Below are 12,449 nucleotides of genomic sequence, written 5' to 3' on the forward strand. Positions count from 1 at the left end.
CTTTTTTTGAATCATGCCTGGAACTTAGATGCTCTATTGTTGTTTATTAGAATAAACACATGAATGGTAGTGAAATCAGTTTAATAAGCACTTTGAAATATGCACTTAGGTGAACTTGTAATCAAATCTGAGTTGGCCAAATCTTTAGATAAAACTTTGTACAATAATATCCATTAGAGTTTTTTATATGATAACTGGCATTCAATAAATATTGATTTGTATTATCAGAGGTATAATCAGTTAAATCGCCAAGGTAGACAGAGATGGCCTGGTACATGTCAGTCAGCATTGCTACATGTTTATGCAGGTTGGGTACATACAGCCCCAGAGAGACGCCCATGTAAATAGCAACCCCTGGGGTTGTGCAGTGCACAGCTTGCTAATTCCAATGCACTGGTTTTCACAGGCTATGAAGGTAGAACAGGTGATTCCCCTTTTTCACCCCAGGACTGAGTGAGCGGGTCCGGATAACTGTGTGTGTAGGCTCTCTTCCTCACTTCTTCCTCATTCACCACCTCCCCCGACAAGCTGATGCTCTGGTGAAAGACGTTGCCCTTCCCAGATAGAGTGCCCTCCGGTCAAGGGGGTGCTTGTGACTCTGCCTGAGCTCTGACTCAAACTCCAAGGGCCTCCCGTGATCCTGGGGCAGAGTCCCTCGAGACAAGAACTGCATTTCCTCCCCTTTTTCTAACGAGGCCCTTTTCGCAAACACACCTGGCTCTCTTCTGACCCCACTTTTTAATGTTTGCCTTTTAAATGCCAAGATTCACCTTAGCTCAGCTGACAATGTCACGAATTCAAATACGTTTCCTGTTTCCCTTTACTAGCCTCCAAAAAGGCGTCAGCTGGGTCCTTCATGTTCCAAAGGCCAATTTTAAACATCCTAGCTTTACAGGCCCAACCTTTGTATTCTAAAATTAAGGAATCATCATTTCAGCTACGGAAAAAATAATTAATAAAAGAAAAGGAAAACACGGCCCTCATGTAGCCTGACTTGTGCATACTCACTGCATGTAATGCAGGCCTATTTCCTCCTGTTGAAGCAACAGAAGCCCTGATATTTCTGATACAAAGCAGAAGACTACGGTCTTTACCAAACAGGGGTGGACACTAACAAATGTTGAGTCTCCAGCAGGAGCAAAATACCTTCCATAACAGTCTATTTCCAAATTAGGTGAACTTGTAATCAAACCCGACTTAGCCAACAACTGAAAGTGTGACCTTGGCCCAGTCCGGTTCCCACCTTAAGCTTTAGCTTCCTTATCTGAACCAATGCCAACAGTACAGGGTTGACGGGGGATTGATTAACGGGGCTAATGAATGGAACGTATTAAGTTCCCGATATTGTGGTAGGTCTTTCCTACCTCATCGCTACCCTTTCATTCATTCGTTGTTATTTCAAGTACCTACCTATTACCGGCGTAATACTAGGGTATCGCTTTATGAGAATCAAAGAAATGTTAATAGCTTTATTCCTTCATGGAGCTTAGAATACATTCATTCATTGAATAAACAAGTACTGAGTGTCCACCTTGTGCCAGAGAACCTGGTAGGCGTTAGAGTTACAAACATGAATAAAATAAGCCAAGGGCCCAGCCTTCCAGTAGCTCACATTCCAGTGGGGAAGACAAGACATGTAAACACACGCTACCACTTTGGAGTAAGCAAGCATTGCTTGATCTTTTTCAAAGACTCCTCTTTACATGATTTCCCCCTGTTCTGGGAGCAACAGCAGATACATCTGCCGACGATCTCATCCCTAGCGTCTGAAAAATCTCTCATTCTACGTCCTCAGTAGCAGTGAAGAAATGACTACCTCTTCTTCCCTGGACCTCTTGCTTCTTGTTCTACAAGATCAGGATCCTCTGCTACTGCCAATGCCGTCCTCCATAGCATGAGTGTGACCGTGTAATTTCAGGTGCATTTTAGAGTAGTCCAAGATTTACGGAGAACTCGTCACTTGCCAGAAAATCTTAAGTTCAGAGATAGAAACAAGGTAAAGTCTACTCCTAACAACTTGATGAAACAGGCAGGGTGCCCATTCTGCCAATTCAATGGCTGGTGGATCAGTCGTGTTGCGGTTCTGAGGAAGGTGCTGGAAATGCAAAGTGGAAGTAGCATGATTCCTGCCATTAAAGAGTTTTACAGTCTGATGGAGAAGGCAAATAAATCAGGCCGTAACAGAATGGGTAATAAGTGCTGTATTAGACCATAAGATGCTAGGATTGGGGCACAGATGTTCAGAGCAGCTGTCTGTAGGTGACATGTGCATAAATCACAGAGCACAAAGTCTTCGAGGAACAGTGTCCCAAGCAGGTGTACCGGTTAATAATGCGGATTTTTTACAATAGATGGAGTTACACATATGTTGATATACACTGAGTGGCCAGATTATTATGATCTCTGAATGCATAATAATCTGGCCACTCAGTGTATATCCTATATAATAAAAGGCTAATATGCAAATTGTCCCCTTGACCAGGAGTTCGACCAGCAGGCAGGCCGGCCAACCGCCCATGTCCCCTCCCCCTGGCCAGGCTGACCGGACCCCACCCATGCACGAATTCATGCACCGGGCCTCTAACACACACACACACACACACACACACACACACACAGAGTGGCCAGATTATTATGGGTTCAGAGATCATAATAATCTGGCCACTCAGTGTATATGCGATTTGATATGTATGCTATTTTGTTGTATTGACAGCAAGCTTCTAAACTTCATGTCAAATTTTCTGAAGGTGTTAACATCATAGATATTTTTACACTTAAAAATGTCGAATTTCGTGCCAAAAAAAGAGCATTTGCGGGAAGTTTTAATTCGTTACTTTATTTTGAAGAAAAGTGCTGCTGAAAGTTACCGCATACTTTGGGAAGCTTATGGTGAACATGCTCCATCTCAAGATACTTGTGAACGCTGGTTTAAACACTTTAAAAGTGATGATTTCCATGTGAAAGACAAAGAACGTCCAGGTCAACCGAAAAAGTTTGAAGACCAACAATGACAAGCATTATTGGATGAAGATGCGTGTCAAACTCAAAAACAACTTGCAGAAAGATTAAATGTTGCTCAGCAAACAATTTCCGATCATTTACAAGCAATGGGAAAGATTTTAAAGGAAGGAAAATGGGTGCCATGTCAACTGAATGAAAGACAAATGGAAAACCGAAAAGTCATTAGTAAAATGTTGCTTCAACAGCATGAAAAGAAAGCCTTTTTTGCATCGAATTGTGACTGGTGATGAAAAGTGGATTTATTTTGAGAATCCCAAACACACAAAATCATGGGTTGATCCAGGTCAACCATCAACATCGACTGCAAGGCCAATTCGGAAAGAAGACAATGCTCTGCGTTTGGTGGGATCAGGAAGGTGTGGTGTATTATTCGCTCCTAAAACCAGGTGAAACCTTAATACTGATCGCTACCAACAACAAATAATCAATTTGAACCATGCTTTGATCGTAAAACGACCAGAATGGGCCAGAAGACACGGCAAAGTAATTTTGCTTCATGATAACACATCATCACACACTTCAAAGCCAGTTAAAGACATTTTAAAAGATCTTGCCTGGGAAGTATTAACCCACCCGCCGTGTTCACCAGACCTTGCTCCTTCAGATGACCACTTGTTGCGATCGATGGCACACGCACTTTCTGAGCAGCACTTCAAAACGTACACAAAGTGGAAAATTGGGTCTCTGAATGGTTTGCCTCAAAACCAGAAAAGTTCTGTTGGGACGGTATCCACAAATTACCTGACAGATGGGAGAAATTGTTGTGGGGTCGAACCCTGGAGTCAAAAGTAAGACCACCGGAGGCTGCTGATTGATTAAAAAAGCAGGCAAGGATTTATTGAAACTGGCCAGGGTTTATTGAAACTGGCCAGGACGGCCGCGAGAGCACCAAACGCAGGTGGAGTCCACACGACCGCGCTGTCCCAGGTGTAGGCAGTCCTTTTAAAGGTCCAAACCACAAAAATTTTTCTTTGTTCTAAATTCTAAATTCTGGGAACAGCCTGCAGGGGGGTTCCCAGCCCCTGCTGGACATTATTGGAATGTGGCCCTATCTTGGGAAAGCAGATTTTTACAGAAGCAGATCCAAGCGGAGTCAGTAATCTCTAAAGGTTATCTACAGTTTCTACTCCGGGAGCTACTGAGGCAGTGGGAATCAATCTCCTGTAGTCCTGGTCCACAGGCACAGGAAAATTACCTCTGTGAGTCTCCAGGTCTCAGTCTGGAAGCTGAGGTAACCACCCTATTGTCCAAGCAAGCAAGTGTGTACAGAAGCCAGAATAGCAGGGTTAAAATTCAAACAGCAGTTTTTACCTAAGTATGGTTGCTACCATACTTCAAAATGTGTAGCTAGCAATGGACATTCCTTTGAATAAAGCCCTTCTGATGTTTCTCTTGAAATTATCGTGTTTCCTTTGATTACAAAATCCGCATTATTAACCGGTACACCTAGTACAAGTGCACGGGAAAAGGGACTATTTCACTCCAGCTGAGTAGATCCAGCCAGACTTTTTGGAAGAGACTACATTTTAGCTGAAACGTGGGAGGGTCAAGTGAAGGAATTCATGGAAAGAGCAGGGGAAACAGAAGGGCATGTTTGCGGAATGGGTGGTGTCCTTTACCGGCATCAGGTTTAGGTTTGGGGCTACACGATAGGGAGGGAGAAAAAAAGTTAACAGCAAATCTAGAGTTAAGCCTTACCGCTGCATTGGAGAACTGCTGGGAGGCAGTGATGCACAGCTAAGTTAGAAGAAAGAGCTAAGCACAAGTCTGAGCAATGATTCGGTCACCAGGGCACCTGAATCCGAGGGTGCCTGCACGGCCTTGAGGTCACGGGCGCCTTCCCGGCTGGAAAGGCATTCCTGCCTGCTCAGTGGACAGGGCATCCACCTCGGTTCACTGATTTAACCTCTCCCCACCAGCTAGATATGTGCACATTCTTGTCCCAGTGTTTAAACTTTAACCAAAAACTTTAGAGGAAACTTCCACCCTAGAGGAACTTAGGAAAAGCGCCATTCTGTTCCTTGTTCAGATGCAAACGAAGGAGCCCACAAACTGCCTTTGGGAAGTTGCCCCAGGGCTGTCCAGCTCTGAAGTCCTGAGCTCTAACTAAACTTGTGCATGAATGGGGGGAGGTGGGGGGAGGGGGACTAAAAAAGCCCCGCAGATAGCAAAGGGAGCTCCGGAAGGCTTCCTGGAATTTTTCCCTCTCTCTCAGGAAAGGCCAGATAAGATAGAGTACTGACAGTGATAAAGTCATTTAATCTTTTCAGTCTCTGCGCCCTGTGTCCCCATTTGTGGACTAAGGAGGTTGTGGGCTCCCCACAAGTATGTAGGGTCTCCCATGTGCCTGGTGAGGCGTTTTTCCACCTTCTCTTTTCATCTTCCCAAACACCGTGGTCGAGTTCACTAACCCCATTCTACTCCAGACGTTCAGTTCAGAGTGGGTAAGGAACACGTCCAAGGTCACACAGCCTTAGGGGCCGGGCCACACTGCAGTGCGAGGTTGACTGTCGCGGTCCCAGTTGGATAAGGGTTAACCTCCCCTAAACTGGGGGCCCGGGTTCCCATCCCTCAACTACCCCCCGCCCCCTCCTCCTTCTCCCTAAACTCCCGGGCAACGCACCCCTTTCTCCACCAGAGCTCGGCCGCAGAGGAAAGGCTCTCATTCTACCTCGGGACGTTTTTCACGCCGCTCTCCCGCCGAGCCTGCCCCGCCCACGGCGCCCTCTCACGGGATTGGTCGAATTCAGAAAAGCGACCGGGAGGCCCAGAGGACCTACACCCCAACCTCTCCTCCCCCCCCGCCCAGCGCTCTGGGCGCACGCGCTCCCAGCGTGCCTGCGTGCGTGCGTACGTACGTGCGTGCGTGTGAGTGAGCACGTGAGGTTCCGGACCGTGCACAGGGGGCGGGGGCAGGAAATGGGACTCGAGGGGCGGGGCTGCCGTTGCCATGACAGTGACGTCAGGCGTCGGGGAGCGAACCCGGCCCCTTACCCACGCGCGCGCGCGCGCACGCGCGCACACACGCGCTGGCACACGCGCGCGCGCATCGCCGCTCTCCCTCAGACACACTGGAGGGAAAGGTCAAACTAAAGGCGAGGGAATGGGGAGGCCGGAGGAGCCGCCGCCGCCGCCGCCGCGCGCCATGACGGACACGGTCGAGGCGGCTTTCTCTCCGCGGACGCCGCCGAGCCGTTGCTCTCGTCGCGCCCCCTGCCCCCGCCCCCCACCCCGTGTCCGTTCACCCCGCGCCCCCTCCCCCCCTGGCGCTCGCGCGGCCACGTGCGCCCTCCCCCCCCCCCCCCAGGCGCTTCAGGCGCGCGTCGGGCCTGGGGCGCGCGCTGGCGGGGAGCGCGTGCCGGAGGGTGGGGGCCGCGGCGGACGGGCTGGGCGGCCTGCTCGCGCGACCCCCGACCCCCGCGGCCGGAGCCAGCCAGGTGAGTGCGGTTGGTGGGGAGAGGTTGTCAGGGAGGACCGGGCACCCGGCGAGCTCAGCCCCCCGGCGGACCCCTTCCGGGGGCGCTGACAGGCGCTCGGGACCCGGCCTCTGGGGGGCGTCGCGCGGGGTCAGCCGGTCGCGGGGCCTTTTTGGCGCCCCTGCCGCTCGTGGTCGGGCCGCAGAGTGGTGGGGGCTTGGGGCAGGGGGAGGGCAGCTGGGGGGCTGGAGTTGGCAGGGCGACCGGGCGTGGGGACCGGCGACGGGAGGCAGGTGGGCCGCTCGCGGGGGCGCCGTGGAGGGCGGGGAGGGGGCGAGGGCCGGCCAGGTGCGCGCGGGGCCGCAGGCAGCCCCCCGGACGTGTCGGTGGGGCAGTTGGGAGGAACTCTGCCCTCGGGACGAGGCGCCCTGCGTGTGCCCCTGCCCGCCGAAGGGGCGGATTTCGGCAGAACTCGGGGGGGGGGGGGCGGGGGGAGAAGCCGGCAGGACCGGGTGGAAGCGAGAGGGACCGGGAGGACCCGTCTGGGTGGGAACCAGGCGCGAGCGAATCCGACTGCGGGTTGCGCTGGGGCCGGATGTGTGGACGTTGCCATGCCGATGTTGGCTGTTTGTTGCTCCCGGTTATTTTAGGACTCGGGGATCAGAAAGTTACTTGGGAGAGAGGGAACTAACTGCCTGGATGGCCGTGAGTCCTTCCCTGTTTATGCAGGAAACGGGTTAATCTTTCACACACACACACACACACACACCCCAACTGACTCTGTGCCAGGTGGACTTTAAAAATACCGACTACAAACTCTGCGGCCCCGAAACAAGGTGATGTTTGTCTGGGTGGTTTCAGGTGTCGGGCTCGGGGCTCCGTGGGAGGAAAAGGGGAGGACACCGGAGCGCTTGGTCCGCTGTGGCCGCGGCCTGTTTGCCGTGAGCGCCGGAGCCCATCCGAGTGGAGTTAGAACCGGGGGTTACGGAATCGCGTGGACCCGGGGCCACCCACCCCTCGGGAGCGTCCCTGGAAGCAACTGGGGGACTCCCCCAGTCCAGTCCTCCGCCGACTGGGAGACCCCGTGCTCGTGCCCAGGTTTCCCGAGGTTCCCCCTCTTTCCTCTGCCGCTGTTACCACGCGTGTGACCTGTTCACCAGACGTTAGAATGAGTTATCCGTCGTGAAACCGCTCTCCGTGGGGTCACTTGGAAATGATCAAGCGGTAGCTCTGACTTGTCTTTTTCTTTTTTTTTTTTTTTTCATATTTGAAAGTTACTGGGAAATTTCAAAATATAGTACTTTCAAATCGATAAGGTTTTTTGAGTCTAGCTTATAAACAGACTATACCAAGTGGGTAAAAGTGTTTCAATTTTAAATCTCACCCAAGAACATGTCTGGTTTGTGAAAGGCGCAAGACTGGGATTGCTGGGGAGATGTCTGAGGGGTCTTTGCTGAAGGATAAGAGGTCAGCCGGGACCCTTCCCGGTGAATGTAATGTCATCGGTTCCGCATCTGCAGGCTCCTTCCTCCACCTGAGCCTTTCTGATCTGTGGGTGCTTCCCTTGGTTAAGGATCTTGGGTGATTTGTCTTCTTCAAAAAGTTGGGTCAAGAGAGAAAGAACCCTCATGTTGAAATGGAGTCGTCGTGGCCTGTAGCCAGGATACGATCCGGAAGGTTCTGGGTCCCGGGTGTAAGGGAGGCTGGTTCAGTCTGGGGTCTGGTTCGTTCTTTCTGTGCAGCAATTGTTGTGCCTGGTTCTGCGAGGTGACGCCCCTTTGAAATCTTGCCCTATTGGCTATTTCTGATAGATGTCTATGTAAAACCCTGTGGTTGGGGTACTTGAATGTTAAAACCTAAGACATCACTTCCTGTGAGATGTGAATAAATGTTATTTTTGTTTCTCCCTTCTCTATTTTTAAAGGGAACCCTAGAACTGGGCAAATCAGCACTTACTCAGCATATCCCCTCCTGTAGGTCTCATTGACCTTGGCGGCATCCTGGAGGTCAGTGTTCATGGAGACAAACAGGTTTTGGGTTCCTTCAGGTGATAGACATATGGAAAGGCGATCTGAGACGTGCTTATCTTGATACTTTTTAAAATAATTTTTATTGGGCATGTGTTGTGATCATTATCAAAAAGAATTCATTGACCTCTTTTTGGGAATACATTTACATTTTAAAAAACCACTCCATTTCTTTTTTCAAGTTTTCTAGTATTGCTGTATATGCTACCACAGATGGACAGCTGGTTTTTGGGGTTACATTTTTAGAACTTGGGAAATGGGGAGAAGGCAGTAATGCTGGGATGAAGTTGGCCTATGAAAACAGCTGTGCTCACTTTAAGAAATTTGATGTTTACAAGTATAAGATTACACAACAAATTAAATAATGGTTAGTTATGTTAGTATATGAGAAGTCCATATTTTACAAAAAAAGGGCTGACTAAAAGGTACCATCAAATAATGCTTTTTTAATGCTACTTATAAAATGTGTTTTGTTTTATGGAAAATCAGTTGGCATACAAAAATTTAGCAACAGATTTTTGGCATAATGTAAGATTTATCAGTGCATTCCTTGAATTGGCTCTTTCCCAAAAATGTTTGGGGATAAATTTAGTGTTTATGGGCTTCTTAAATGCAAAGTTGTGCTACTTACGTGCTCCTTATTAATGTTTTACCCGAATGGGAAAATTGTCATGTGATTTGTGCTTTACCATTTAAGGAATACATTGAAACCTCATTAAAATGCCAGCATTTTATGGTCAGGTTTGTCTGGAACCCCATCCAAGGTAGTTTAGGTACTGAGGTATCAGAAGCACCTTGTTACAAGATACTCTCACGAGGACGGTGGTCCTGCAGCAGCCCAGCCAATGGTTCTACCCACGCTACAGCAATTCAGAATACATGGATTTGCTCTGAAGTCCACATGTGGAGAAAACCATTACCTTGAATTTTTCTCTAGGTGCAAATTATTCTCCAGAATTAAAGGCTCAATTTTCCTAAGGTGCAGTTCTATTTAGGTCACTCGTGAAAAATTCTATTTTGATAAAAGAACAACTACATACTCTTTAAATTTTCAAGGGAGATTTTTTTTTTTCTTTTTGTTAGTGCAGTCGGGTTTATTTGGAATCACAGGAGATATTGAATGATGTTCTTGGGGAGTTTTCATTCTGAAATCTCTGCTTTGGTGATATGACAAAACTGAGTGTGAAAATATGAGTAAAACTTGCTTATGGGTTAGCTCAAACTTCGTTGGATTAGGGAAAGAGGGAAGAACTAGACAAACTTTATTAAGGATCATTAATCAAATTTACTTTTCTTTATTCTGTTCAAGCTTGGCTTTCTTAGAGTAACACCTCTCCCCACTTTTAGAGAAGTCTTATTCTTAGAGAAGGGATTTAAAGGATAAGAGCTAAGCGTGCAGGTATATTAGTGTTCAGGTATCTTTTAAGAGCTTTAGTAGTTTTTGTTTTGTTTCATGCATTAGACAGAAAGAAAATAATTTTTTTCATGCTGACTATGGGTTGAGAGCCCAACTTTAGGTTAATGGGCACAGTTTTATTCCTCTGGCATAATTGAATATTATAAAAATGTAGGGAATAGTTAGAATGATGCCACTGATTTTTTTAGTATAGGCTCTTAGTTCCTCTATTGGACAAATGAATAAAAATGAAGATTAAAAATATGATATTAAGAGAAGTATTTCTTTTCTTTTTAATCCCAAGGGACTATCAAAGGATTGCTAACTTTAGAGCATGGTGAGGTAAATAAGTTCATTACTGGGATTTATCATTAATGAGGGTATGTAATTTAAAAAATGTTCAAATACATGCAAAAAAAAGTAGATTGCATTTAAAAAATATTTGTGCCAAAATCCGTGAGAAAAGAGGTAATGATTTAGAAATTTTAATTAGAATTTAAGGCTGATTTATGTTCTCAATTTCATTATTTAACCCAGTGTCACTTTTTAAATGTCACTTAATTTTTCTGTTCCCAGTTTTTCTTTTCTGTAAAATGCAATCAGCAGTGCAACATGCTTTATGTAAATTGGGTTTTGAAATATATTTTCTAGACTTATTAAGCATAAAATATTACCTAATACTAATGTGTATGTGTAAGTCCACCAAGTGGGATTTTAAAGTGTTTAGACCTTGTAATCTGCAGAAATTTGGGCAAAAGTTTTAAAAATAAGAAAGGCTGAGTTCAGAATTTTAGTCACAGATGACACTGTAAATTGCATTTCGCTCATTATTCTGAAAGGATTTTCTTTCGTATTTATCTTTTCCACATTCCAGCCATGCTAGTCTTTAGTGTTGGGTCATCATATCTGTAGCATCTGTAGAACATTCAGAATGATAGAAACGCCTCTTTGTTTTTTCCCAACTGTTTCATCTGGGAGATTGTTTGAATTTCAGTTACTGAATGTGGTTTAATCAGAAATATTCTAAATAGAAAGGTTATTGCAATTTTCACAAGCTAGAGGAAAATATCAATTTATCTTAAGTTATGAACATTTTTGTATTACTATGTGGACAATTAGATACAGTGTGTATAATTTAAAAATCCTATCAGCATTTATTTTTAGTTAACTTTATTTGACGTATTGTTAAAATCAACACAGTAATTGTACAGTCTCTTAAAAAATATCTATTCATGGAATATTTTTCAGAAACTCGCCCTTACCTTAGAGCAGCGGTCGCCAACCTTTCGGTCCGCACACCACTGGTTGGCGACCGCTGCCTTAGAGTATGTCCAGAAATGATCCATTGAATGCTAAGTTTTGGACTGAGTTTATGATATCATATGGGATGGTATTTTCCTAACAATGATGTTTATATTGTTTCTTTTAAAGTAACATTTCTTAAACGTGCTTATACGTGAATGTATTGTACATATTGGTCAAATGATGTACTGAAGGATTAAATTTATGTCCTCTGCTTCTCTCCCCTCTCCCTCCTCTTAATAATTGTCAGTAGTTGGCCGTCAGCCACATGTTATAAGAGAACTTTTAATGCATGATAGGGTGGTGGCTGGTTGTTTTTTCCATGTTTTGTCTGATGGGGAAAAGTGAGATTGTTCTGTAACACTTAATATGTGTTAAGCATTGTTTTGAGAATTTGTTTTAAGTTAATCTATTTATAACGGCGATGACAATTTAAAATTTATTAAGACTTTTTAAGTGATTTTGTTCCCTGAAAATGTTAGTGCAAGGAACAGGGGAGGATAAAGGCAGAAGGAAGGATGGTAGGGATTCGATTCGATTAGATTCGATTGTATAAAGTAAAACAATACATCATTAAATACCTTTTCTCTAGGATTGTGAACTTGCTTTCTTATTAGTACTTCTCACTGTGAAGAGTCAAGAGTAGTAAATTGTCAGGTAAGACATGCATGTCTTGACTCAGTTTTACATGTTACTGCTGGGAACGGATTAGATGGCCACGAGAAAGAAGTGTCACAGTGACAGCCATTCTCAGTGGTCACATTTAGAACTCCTAATTTTATAAGGTGGGAGGACTGGTGGCTCAAACACAGGTGGGGAAGGATTTTCACATACAGAGTTATTGTAAGGAAATTGAAGTACATCCATCTTGAAAAGTATTACAATTATTAGTTACAATCCTATAGTCTATATTTCCAACACTGTATGAGTTTTGAATAATCTGTGGCTATTATGTCTAACTATAAATCCTAACCTTTAGGTTAGAAAATGTGGTCACTTAAATTATAAATTAACTCAAGAGCACAAAAACTGATAATTAATCTTTATCTTTCTTTTTCTGTACTGTAACTTTTTGTCATTAATTTTGAAGGCCTCGTACTATCTCCTTAGTTATGCCTCGTTCTGTAATTGAATGTGTAAACTTTGAGAATGAATCCTTATACTGAGAAGTTAGAATCACATTGGGAGAGGCTTGAAGTATATAGAACATGATTGGGAAGATACTAGTGTAATGACTTCTTTCTAAAGCAGTGGTTTTGAAACTTAGGTAAAGGCTTCTGGAGGAAG

General features: G+C 45.4%; 1 protein-coding gene and 1 long non-coding RNA gene across 3 annotated transcripts in view; both read left to right on the forward strand.

The window, feature by feature from the left end:
• Window positions 1-6,066: 6,066 nt before the first annotated feature.
• Window positions 6,067-12,449, forward strand: part of ZFAT (zinc finger and AT-hook domain containing) — a 119,072-nt gene continuing 112,689 nt past the window's right edge. For both annotated transcript variants that reach the window (XM_079796544.1, XM_079796543.1), the window contains exon 1: window positions 6,067-6,458. In XM_079796544.1, the coding sequence (XP_079652670.1) occupies window positions 6,125-6,458 (334 nt within the window). In that variant the 5' untranslated portion in view covers window positions 6,067-6,124. The remainder of the gene's footprint in view (window positions 6,459-12,449) is intronic.
• Window positions 6,469-12,449, forward strand: part of LOC307114259 — a 28,274-nt gene continuing 22,293 nt past the window's right edge. Inside the window, exon 1 of the long non-coding RNA XR_013814964.1 lies at window positions 6,469-8,443. This is a non-coding gene — a long non-coding RNA (uncharacterized lncRNA). The remainder of the gene's footprint in view (window positions 8,444-12,449) is intronic.

Source organism: Cnephaeus nilssonii (assembly GCF_951640355.1).
Source record: "Cnephaeus nilssonii genome assembly, chromosome: 18".
In the NCBI taxonomy this organism is placed as follows: domain Eukaryota; kingdom Metazoa; phylum Chordata; class Mammalia; order Chiroptera; family Vespertilionidae; genus Cnephaeus; species Cnephaeus nilssonii.